The sequence below is a fragment of the Festucalex cinctus genome, chromosome 7, assembly GCF_051991245.1.
Source record: "Festucalex cinctus isolate MCC-2025b chromosome 7, RoL_Fcin_1.0, whole genome shotgun sequence".
NCBI classification, from domain to species: domain Eukaryota; kingdom Metazoa; phylum Chordata; class Actinopteri; order Syngnathiformes; family Syngnathidae; genus Festucalex; species Festucalex cinctus.
The window spans coordinates 6,560,223-6,572,475 of NC_135417.1; the positions used below are offsets into that span (position 1 = coordinate 6,560,223).

Below are 12,253 nucleotides of genomic sequence, written 5' to 3' on the forward strand. Positions count from 1 at the left end.
TTTTTTTTTTTTTTTTTTTTTTTTTTTTTTTTTGCACAGTATATTTTCATTTATTTTATTGGTACATCATTGTTATGAAACTGAACTATTGCATGTTTTTGCTGTGTATTACTATTAGGGATGTAACTATAAGAGCAATATCGTGATATTGCGATATTAAAACTGCCACAATATATCGTCGTATATATATATATATATATATATATATATATATATATATATATATATATATGTATTGACAATATTTTTATATTTTTCATTGCTATAATGTACAAAAGCACAATATTGTGTGTGTTTTTTGTTGTTGTTGTATGAGCTCATTTTTTTTGACAATGCTCTGACCTTCTTTTGTATCGCCAGCCACCCCACAATATCGTGATAATGGTCGTATCGTGAGCTTCATATCGTGAAAATATCGTATCGTGATGTTTGGATATCGTTACATCCCTAATTACTATACTGCTCTTCTATAATACTGTAAAAAAATGGGCATGTGTTTAACAAGATTGAAGATAAAAATAATAATAATAATACAAATATACCATAATTCAAACATGTCACATTTTCCCGTGTGACGTCATTGTGAAGAGTTTGGATCCGTCTTTGTCACGGTGACGTCATCACTTGTGCGTTGGCAGCACTTCCTGCTTGGGATGTGGCATCCAATCACATCGCAGTGGGGGCGTGTCGTGCCTGCAACTCCAGTGGGTTTCATAATAACGACAGTTGGCTCTCTCTCTCTTTCGCTCGCTCTCACCCACTCGTGCCCTCCTCCTCCTTCTCTCTCTCTCTCTTTCTCTCGCTCTCTCTCATGCACACACATACACACACAAGTGTGCGCGTGCACACACACACACACACGCATTCACTCACGCACACATTTAGTGCATTGTGTGTGTGTGTGTTTTTTTTTAATGCACCGGGAGGGAGCCACGCGCGCTTTCGGAAAGCGGCGGCGGATTATTCTTCTTCTCATGATGCTTTTTAGGATGCCGATGGTGATCACGGCGGACTGTTGGCATCTTCATCATCATCATCATCATCATCCTCCTCATCATCGGCTCCCATAGGAAGGAGTACGCCGCCTGTCTTTTCTTTTTATATTCATTTCATTTTTTTTTTTTTTTTTCTAGTAGAGTGTTTGCTTCCTGGAACGCCGAGACCTGCTGCAAACCTCCGTTCAATGCCGTTGGAACATGTCCTATGTTCCCATCCAAGGTACGTTCGCTCGCTATCTCTCATCCCTTCTTGAGACGCAGCTTCATGTTGTCATCTTCTGCACCTCATCCCCGGATTTCACCCCCGTTCGTTCTTTCGCTCGCTCCTCCGCTCGCCCGGGCCGACGTGACATCCGTATGCGTTTCGAACCGCACCAGCGTAGCCGACAGGTGCGTGCGTCCGCGCACACGCGCACGCGAACGCAGCGTGGGTCCATGCGGCATTTGTAGCGATGATGCGTTTGAGTCAAGTGTGCGGGATTGCTGCGGGATGACATTCCGTCGTCTTCCTGGAATCGCAAAGTCGCGACTCCTACTCAACAGTCGTCAACACCCCCTGCTGCTAATTCAGCTGTAAGGGAATTTACAGAGTGACTTCGGTATCAGATGGTATACAATTTAGTTATAGCGATCAGCAGATGTTGAAGTTTCAAGTGAGAGACGCCGATGTTAAACTGTCAAATTGTGGCCCGAGCACGCGTACTCGGGATCGAAGTCCAAGTAGTTGAAGAAGTAGCCAACTGATTCATCTCCTACTTAACAAGTAAACGGATACAAACTTTGAATTGTACTTGAAAAGTCCAATTGAATGTTTGCTGGGGATGTAACAATCAGCGTGATATCGTGATGCTAAAATTGCCACAAGATATCGTCGTCGTCATGTTCACAATGTTGAAAAGCAACACATCTGTTAAAAAAAAGTCAGGTTGATTTCCATTTGTGCAGTTGTAGCACCCTCTGGTGGCTAGTTTTTTTTGGTGCAGTTTAATTTTCATTAGGGATATTTTGGCCCTTCTATGTTTAAAATCTACACTAATTGTCAAGATAAAGCTGAACGTAATATTCCTGTGATCCGAGTCAATAGGTGGAGGAACTCAATGTAACAAGTAAGCGCCTCAAAATGAAGTGTTATTAGAGGTTGCAGGTGGTTTATATTCTTGGCTGTTATGTACAAAAGCACAATATTGTGCTTTTGTTTTGATATAAGCTCTTTTTTTTCTTTTTTTTTACAATATTGTGAGTTTTTAAAATATCGCCAACCTAACCACGATATCGTGATAAATATACCGTGAGCTTCATATCGTGATAATATCGTATCATGATGTTTAGATATCGTTCCATCCCTAATGTTTACCGTCTACATAACAAAAAATGCTAAGCAATGCATCGATGAATCCGCAACTCTAATTGATAACTGATTAACTCATTCACTCACTGCCAGTTTCACAGAAGCAATCCCGTTCGCTCCCGGCTGTTTTTTTCCCGACTGGATTTTGACTGATTTTGCAAGGCCCACAGAATATTGGGTTCTATTGCTATTAAAACATGAAACCTACCAAAAGAAAGATTAAAGTCTCTTCTTTCATCAGGAAAAAAAGTATATTTCTATCTGTTTCCATTTTGCAGAAATTAGCATTAGAATATAGCTACGTTTCATCATTATTCACAAATCTGTTTAGAATTGTGAGTAATTGAGCTTTTTTCAACATGGCCCTGGTCTCTTATACTCTGATGCCACCTGCTGGCCGTTTTTGTAATAACTACCATTTCTTCAACCCTTCTTTGCAGTTGAGAGGCTACATCAAAGCCTTCTGTATGCTCTAGCATTAAAACAAAAAAACAAAAACAAAAAAACCCCATAAAAGAACGTATACAAACGTCTTTGGGAAACTTAAACGGATTTATATGTTTTTGGGAGCAAATGAGTTCATTGTTAAGAAACTGTCAATCTTCTGACATGAAATATTCTCAGATTTCTGCTTGTCGGCCTCCATGAAAGCAGACTGATTATCTTTCACAAAAACGTGCAAATATCTGCTTTTACTTTGAAAAACCATGAAGAATATTTTTGCCCATTTTTGGATCAAATCTGGAAAATAGCTTCTGATCCAATTATTGGATTTATTGATGGCGTAATTCATTCTCAAAACATTTGCTCGCATGTGATTTGTTCATGATGGAGTGTTGTTCTTATTCCTCTTCCTGCATTTTCTTATTCTTCTTTCTTCTTCTTCTTCTTCTTCTTCTTCTACTTCATCATCATCATCATCATCATCATCATCATCAACATCATCATCATCATCATCATTTGGAGTCTCTCCTGGAATTTGACGGCCTGAGTTGGCTGAGCAAGGCAGCAAAGCAAAGTTTTAAGTTGATGTGGGTGGCGTGAGGATGATGGTGATGAGGATGATGATGATGATGATGGTGATGAGGATGAGTACTGTAAGTAATACGGAATCAGCCGATATGTGATCAGTCACTCAGGCTGGAGGTGGCCGCCTCTGAATTTTGTACACAGGAAAAAACCCTGTTCCTTCTTTCAAAAAACAAAAAACAAACCCCACAGAAATCATCCAATCACGATTGGTGGCCGATCGATTCGAGCGCCGCTAGTTGAAAGCCGCCGTTAAAGTTTCGCACTCCAAACTATTTGCATACAATCATCCCTAATCCACATTTATAAAACGACTTCATTTCCTGGTTCGCTCTTCTTCTTCTTTTTATTTTTTTATTTATTAATTTTTTGTCGTAACCATGACAACCAAAGCCAGAGATTGTTCCAGGAAGCCTCATCGAGTGCCTTCTTGAATAAATCGAAGCGGGGAAAAAGTCAGACGTAGGCGACGTTCCATCGCGCTAGCAAATTAGCATCGGATCGCCATGTGTACATTGTCGTCTCCATGGTTACCACGCGCCGTTACGTAACACGCTCGCCGCACGGTGACTCAACATCCACGGAGCGCACATTCCAATATGCCTCCCGTATGCGCTCGGGAGAAGAAGAAGAAGAAGAAGAAGGTGACAGCAGATGTAGATGAAGGTGGGGGCGGGCCGAATGTCGGTCGGGGTGCTGGACGTGGATCCGCCGCCACTGCCGCTATAGGCGGAGGGAGAAAGCGAGCGGCGTGATCTGGCAGGTGCCCACGTGTGCCTGGTGTGGAGCCATTTGCAGTCCTGCCAAGTCGCAAGAAGCCAAACAGGCAGGCAAGTGGGAGGCACAAAAAGCAGCTCGGCCTGCAAGATTCTCCCTTTTTTCTTGCTTGCCTTACGTGCCGGCTCCTCGACCACCCCCACGCACGCACGCACGCACACGTGATCCTCTGCCAGTGGTGGGTGCCGACTTTGCTTGCTCAGGTGTCAAAAACGGAGCCGGGCTGGCCATCTGGCATCCGGGCAGACGCCCGCTGGGCCGGCGATGCGGTGCTATTTCGTTAACACAGAAGGCTTTGTATAGTTTCTGACATGAAGAGGTGGCTTAAAGAAATACTTGACGAATTGAGACATTTTCAGCAGTAAAAAGTTCATAATTTGTCTGTAATTAATGTGGTAACTTCATTATTTTTCATGTACAATTAGTACCTTTAAAAAGCAAGTTTTCTACTTGCTGTCGACTGATGATGACGTCACCTGTGCTGAGGAAGTTGGTAACCACCAATCATAGCTCAGTTTACTAACCAAACCCAGAAAACAGGTGAGCCATGATTGGTCGTTACCCATTTCCTCAGCACAGATGATGTCATCATCAATCAACAGACAGAAAGTAGAAAATGTACTTTTTAAAGGTATTAATTGCACATGAAAAATAATGAATTTATCAAATTAATTCTGGACAAAATATTAACTTTTCACTTCTGAAAATTGTTCAATGAGTCAAGTATCCCTTTAAAGCAGTGGCAGTTAACGGCCAGCAGGTGGCAGCAGATTATAAAAGATCAGCCTAGGCTATGTTGTAACAAGCTCTTTTTGACAGTGTTTTCACCAGGAATGTAACTCTAATCTTTATTTTGGTAGGTTCCATGTTTTATAGCAATAGAAAACAATATTCTGCGGGCCTTGCAAAATCAGTCCAAATCCAGTAAAACAGCCGATAGTGAAAATGTTAAAAACAACGTCAGATGACTCCCGTAATGCGTGTGCGTGTGACCTGAAACTTGATTCGGCCCATTGGTTTTGTCGACACAATCAATCTTTTGTTGTTAATGGCCGGCTTAAGGGGAAACTAATGAGGCCAATTTTAGAAGACGTCAACACAATCGTCTGGCGTGACAACATTTTGCAGAAGCTTCGACGCCGACCTGACTGCAGAGCATCCACGTCCAAGCAAAGCGGGACGGACTAATTACTCATGTTTATTCATTGATTAATTCATTAATTCAATTAATATTATATATGGTTAAATATAATATTAATAAATTATATATTATATTATTATATTAAATATATAGACTGTTAATTAATCACAGACTCGGGTATATCAAATGCACCCGGCCGCTACTGGAGCAGGACCGATTTTTTTTGCTTTTCTGTCTAGCGCCACATGCTGCGACTCCGCACAGATGACAAGATGAATTCCACGCTCCACAAGTAATAAAAGCGCCGACCTCAGGTGTGTGGTCAAGGCTCGCTGTGCTGATTGCACCTGCGTTGGGGGGGGGGGGGGGGGGGGGGGACTCGCCACCGTGACGAGATAAATCCTCAAACGTCCGCACGTTCTTATGACTTGCCCGTCTTAACACTGTATCGTAGGGATATGATATGCGATACAAGGATTCCGATAATGATGATCTCACGATATGATGATACCGCGATGATTGATATCATCTACGATAAAACTACTCAAGGCATAAACTGTTGTTTTTGTCATTGAGAAAATTGTTTCTTTTTGTACCATCAATGAAGCACAATATTCAAGCACACAATATAAATTGTGTGCTTCAAAAAGTCGAAACATAAAATATGTTTTCAGATGTTAAACTTGAAGATATAATCCACATTTTTCATATAAATGTATGCAAAACTGAGACAGATAAATGTCTGCCACAAGTGAAAGTAAGCTCATCATGAGTCTTCTTTGCCTGAAGACTTGCGTCCATTTCTCCGCCACTCTTACGAGGTGCTCCCCCTGGTGGGACGCCAAGTAATTGCTCAATAAGTCATCAACAATGGAGCCGTTATAGTGGCTGTATATAAACTACAAATATCGCGATACTTACGTAGGCGCATCGATAATCGATCAGGAGACAAAGTATGCAGATTTATCGCGATAATCGATATATCGTCACACTCCTTATTTCCATCATCATGTCTGTATGATCGTGGATTTTTGGGGGTGTTCTGGGACGGATTCAAGTCTTTTCCATTTATTTCAATGAGGAAAGACGCTTTGAGATATGAATGTGTGCGTGGCTGGGATACAAAGTCTTCAAGTCTTTTCCATTCATTTCAATGAGGAAAGACGCTTTGAGATATGAATGTTTGTGTGGCAGGACACAAAGTATCACCATTTATTGCAATATCGATATATCGTCACACTCCTCATTTCCATCATCGTCTGAATGATCCTGGATTTTTGTGGATGGATTCAAGTCTTTTCCATTCATTTCCTTGAGGAAAGACGCTTTGAGATATGAATGTTTGTGTGGGCGGGAGACAAAGTATCACGATTTATCGCAATATCGATATATCGTCACACTCCTACTGTATTGTACTGGACTGCAAGTGTCCATCTGTCCTGATACTTTTTGTCCGTCTCGCCGTATCTTCCGCCAGCACTTGGCAAACTTTTGACGGCACGCTTCCGCCTTTCAAACGCCTAACTGGGTGACAAGAATCCATGAACAGCAAAAATGCCGATTCATGCTTTTTGCTTGCGAGTTGAGCCGGAGCGTCCGTCTGCTCTGATGACGGCTGCATCTTTCCGGGATGCTTAAAACACACGGCAAAGTTTATCTCCCCGATTAATTGAACGTCAGCTATTTTTTTTTTTGCTCCCGTTCTCCCCCGATGGCCAATTGTTTTTGTCAGACGGTCCTGGGGCGGTGTGATAAGGCGCGCAAGTTTTCCTCCATCGCCGCAACCCTTTCGGCTAATAAGGCAACGACACAGTTTCCTCGTCTATCTGCCGGGTTCCGGGACGCCCGACTATAATTGTTCGTTTTTTTTCCTCTTTGGGACGGCCCGCGGGCTCGCTCGGCCTGCTTTCAGGCGACACGCAAAACGAGGAGCCGACGACGAAACGCGCTCCAACAAGTGCCGTGGACCGTCAGTGGTTCTTAACCGTCGTCCTCGAGTACCCCCACCGATCCGATGCAGGACCAAAGCTGCCAACATTCTAAATAAATAAATGACTCAATAAATAAATGAATGACTAAATGTGATGATAAAATGGATATAAAATAAAAGTATAATGAAAAAATAATCCACAAAAATAAATATAAATCATTTCTATTTATTTTTTGGGATAATTTCTAATAAATGGAAAAAAAAGAGCAAAAAATATATATCCCTTATATCCGTTTTTATTTTCACTTTTAGTGAATTTATTTATTTAGAATTTTGGCAGTTTTGGGCCATACTGCCAAGTGGAAATGTTATTCAAATGAGGGGGCGGTCCTAAGCGTGTCTTGCGTTGGACTCTGCCCGTCGCAAACTGCCTGTCATTGGTCGAGTGAGCAGCTTGACTCAATAAATAAATAAATAAATGACTAAAAGTGAAAATATAAATGGATATAATAAATTATAATTGGAAAATTATATAAAAAAATAAATATAATTGGAAATAAAAAGAGCAATATATATATGCATATGTATTTAATTTTTGAATAATATTTTTTTATATCCGGTTTTATTTCCACTTTTAGTCATCCATCCATCCATCCATCCATCCATTTTCTTAACTGCTTAGTCCTCACAAAAGGACACAAGTCTTCAGGTGAAGAAGACTCATCAGCTTACTTTGACTTCTGGAAGACATTTATCTGTCCAGTTTTGCATATGTTACCATGAAAAATGTCTATTATATCTTCAGTTTTAACATTTTAAAGGGATATTATTGATTTCATTGGATTTAATTGATTTACTATTTCAGTAATTTTATTTATTTATTTACTTTTGCAACGTTACACAAAAAAATGGTGTCACAGTTTATAAAATAAAACGCTTGACTGTTACTGATGACATGTTGCATGACAATTGTGTTTAAGAAAGACACAAATTTGCTGACAGAAAATGGTCTCTGTTAAGAAGACATTTGTATTTGTTTAAAAAAAAATACACTAAAGTATTCACTGTGAAGAAGACACCAGTTTGAATATTGTGCTTTAAAAAGAAACGATTTTCTCATTAAAAACAAAAACAAAAAAACATCCGTTTATGTCTTGAGTCGTTTTATCGTAGATTATCGTGGATTTATGACCTGACCAATATATCGCTAATCACGGTATCGTCACATCGTGAGATAATCGTTATCGTGGGCCTTGTATCGCATATCGTATCGCATGTCGTATCGTATTGTGCGATATACCCAGCGGTTCCCACCCCAAGCGTTGGTGTTTGTGAGGGGCTTGGCTTTGGTGCGCAACACGCATATGGAGGCGGAGTCAAGTCAGGCCACATTCAAATCTTGCTCGCAGTTTGAAAATGGCAAACTTCACCTTGGAATTAAAGACTTGTACTTTTACCGGCGTCTTTGTACCGTATCTGCAGTTGTACTTACACAAGTTATGTGTACTTGTACTCGAGTAGGGAGCGTGAATACGTTTGCCTTTGGTGAGGATTAGCGACATTTGATGGTGTTGCGTGGACTTGTGGATTTGTCGATTGTCCCCTCCTCGCAGTTGACTTTGACATTTTGACGGCGGGCGAGATGAGCTGAAAGAAACGCGAAAGGAGTAAACGCTGGCCGGGGACGAGGGAGGAAATCAAGTGGCAAAGTGTTGTGGGAGTGAGTGGAAGTGAGTGGGAAGCCCGAGAGCGAGCAGAGGATGAGGAGGAGGGAGGAAGAGGAAGAGGAGGAGGAGGAGGAGGCGGCCGAGGTCGCTTGGCAGCTAAAAGAGGAACTATTTGCTTTGGGCCAAAGCTTGAATGGCCGCGAGCTTGTTGTCGTCGCTTGATTTGCCAAGTGGCCTTTGACTGGCACCTTGTGATGATCAGGCCACTACGAATGCACAACGAGGCACTCGTCATCAGCGCCGACAACAATGACCACAGCGCCAACACAACAATTGGGCCTTTTTTTTGGTGTCTTGTTTGTAGCGGTGGCGGCCAATTACTGGACTTTTTTTTTGTTTTTTTTTTGGCGACACTAGAGCAGTCATAATTCATTGAATAGTCGACAAGTAATCAAGGTTATTTTAGTTAACTAAAACGAACGGAAAAAACAAAACTAAAATAAAAAAAAAAAAAAAAAAAGAAGCTTTTTAAAAAAAATACCTGACACTACATTTTATTAGGTGCGTGAATTGCCTAGTACCTGACGGTTCAATTCGCATCACGATTCATATGTCACGATTCGATTCGATGCCGATTAATCCCGATAGGAATTTATAAGTCGATTGTTGCGATTTTTGTTTAATTCAAATGGAGAAAATACTAATCAGTAAACTTGTACAGTGTAAGATTTGCATGAAAATTTATTATTTATTGACCTGAAACTTCAGTCTTATACAGGTTGTAATCTGTTTCATGTTAGAACAGCATTGAAATAAAATATTAAGGGTTACCGTTCCATTAATATAACATTCTTTCATGCTTTTCAGCACCCTCTGGTGGCTACTTTTTTTGAGACAGTTTAATTTTCATAATGCATGTTTTGGCCCTTCTATGTTTAAAATCTACACTAATGGTCAGATGAAGAGGAACGTAATATGCCTGTGAAGCGAGTTAATATGTGGAGGAACTCAACGTGTGCGTGGATTAACAACACAACATAATAATAACATAATAATAATAAAAGTCCTCTTTTTTTATATTTAATACATTTAAAACACCATAAATCATGCTGTTTTTACGAAGTACTGTCTCAAACGTCCAATTTGGATCCTGTAAATGTATAGGACCGTATGGGGAGAAACGTTTCTTGCGAGGAGCAATATGGCCGCCTCGCCACCTCAAAAGTCTTGGCCTATTGGCTATCCAGTCATATACAGTATGATATAAATCAGTGATTCTATCGCACAATTTTATTTGGGAACCTTGTCAGCTTCTTCTCCTTGTGCATGTCTTCTAGTAGAGCTCAGTGCTGCCACCTGGCATGTTGTGGCACAACATGGTACTGCACGGAAGGATGGCAACTGGAGATTGGGACTGAAAGAAGGGTGGCTTGAAAATATTGCGGGGGCAGCCAATCATGCTTCCCATACCGTTTAGCGCCATTTGGACGGCCGCGTCCTCACGCCAACTTCACGCTACATGTGCATGCGTGTGCGTGTGTATATATAGTAAGTAGGAGGAGGAGGAGGAGGAGAAGGGGCGAGGGATGGAGAGATAAACGGAGAGAGACGAGCGAGCGACTCGTCGCTATTTCACGGATGGCTGCGTTGCTATGGGAACAAGACACGGGCTCCCTATTCCCAAAAATCTGCCCTCCCTTCTTCCCTCTTTCTCCCACTCTCCACATCCCCCCTTTCCTCACCCACCCACTCTCCTCTCCTCCATCCCTAATTCTGCCTCCCTCCCTCCATCCGTCGTCCCCTCATCTCCTCACTTCTATTCGCTTCTTTTCTGGGTTGTCATGGCGATAGGCTGGGGGCGTGCGAGAGCGAGCGAGAGAGCGAGCGGGAGTGGGCGTATCGGAAGTGACATCTCTCGGGCGCTAACCTCGTTTCCTGTGCGCTGGCTGACGTCGGGGGCGGAGCGGAGGAGGCAGCATGCGCGGCAAGCGGCGCCGCCGTGTGGACGCTGGCGGAGCGGCGAGGCCTTTAAAAACACCACGAGGAGGAAAAGAAATAAAAGTGCAGATGAGCTGCCGGTCAACTTCCACATTTGCTTCTCTACAGGGTTATTATAGTTTTGGAATTTTTTTTCATTTGAGTTAGTTTTGATTTCGTTTTGTTTTGTTTTTTAAATTGAGTTCGCTTTAATTAGTTTTCAGGGTGGTTCTGTTAGTTTTTAGTAGTTTTAGTTATTTAATAAATGCGTAGTTTTAGTTAGTGTTAGTATTAGTTTTAGTTTTTTTTTTTTATGTGTATTACTTGTGTGCAATATTTAAAAAAAATAGCATGGAACAACGTCTTCTTTTGGTGCTTTTCTATTGGATGCTGCTAGATGACTTCTGTGTGACGCACTTTCAAACGTCCTTATTCCGATTAATATCCAAATAAATCTACAAAAAAAAAATCACATTTCAAATCATCCCCAAAGGCTCATGCATTTAAATTAATCAGCAAAGACTAAAACGAAGCACATTTTTGCTATAATTATAGTTAGTTTTAGTTAGTTTTGTAAACATAAAATGTAGTTTGTTAGTTTTTGGTTTTTAAAAAGCATTTTCGTTTTTATATTATTCTGTTAACGAAATTGTTTTTTAGACTTAGACTTTATTTTAAGTTTTAAAAAAAAATAAAAAACATCAAAGTGTTAAAAAAAATGTCAAAAATGGCATTTCAACAAAGTTTTTCTTTTTTTTTTTTTTTAAATTTTGACGCTAATATTTTCTCTTTTACTGCAAATGAATATCAGCCTCCTTGACTTCTAATAATCGGTTTTGGTATCGGTGCTAGAAAAAAAACATATCGGTCCATCACTATCTCACAATCCCAAAAACGACATGGAAGAAAAACAATCAAGCATATAAAGAAAAGAAAGCTTTGTTTAAAAATGATAACAAAAAAAATTGCAGGGAACTTTCGGGGTCATCAAAATGTGTTAAGTTAAATTAAAAACTAAGCAAGTACATACTTCATGAACGTTTTCTACTGTAAATAAAGTTTTCCAAAATTTCAACATATTTCTTAATTACTAATTAGTCAATTTTTTAAATTAAATTAAAAAAGTAAAACGTGTTGGGCGTTTCCAGGGCCAGCGTCATCTTTTTATGAAGTGGAAATTGAAATAAATTCATAAATGAAAATTTCCCTGTACTGTATCTCACTGAGCGACAAATGCATGCATGAATGTAGCTCATTTTGGGTTTTCATCACGGTTCGTTAAAGGTTTCAAAAGATCTTTGCAGACAGTCAAAAATTGCCTGAACAATTTGTTTTCGTCAAGTCAAAACTTTCTGTGAACATCTCAATAAAATCTTGATGAAAATC

The 12,253-nt window shown here is 40.4% G+C and overlaps 1 protein-coding gene across 14 annotated transcripts in view; it reads left to right on the forward strand.

Moving 5' to 3' along the window:
- syngap1b (synaptic Ras GTPase activating protein 1b) overlaps nucleotides 1-12,253 on the forward strand; it is a 73,776-nt gene that overhangs the window by 533 nt on the left and 60,990 nt on the right. For 11 of the 14 annotated variants that reach the window (XM_077527238.1, XM_077527239.1, XM_077527237.1 and 8 more), the window contains exon 1: nucleotides 791-1,218. In XM_077527238.1, the coding sequence (XP_077383364.1) occupies nucleotides 1,197-1,218 (22 nt within the window). In that variant the 5' untranslated portion in view covers nucleotides 791-1,196. Of the gene's footprint in view, nucleotides 1-790; nucleotides 1,219-12,253 lie in introns of those variants that run through there. The other 3 variants (XM_077527235.1, XM_077527233.1, XM_077527234.1) reach the window with 3 other exon arrangements.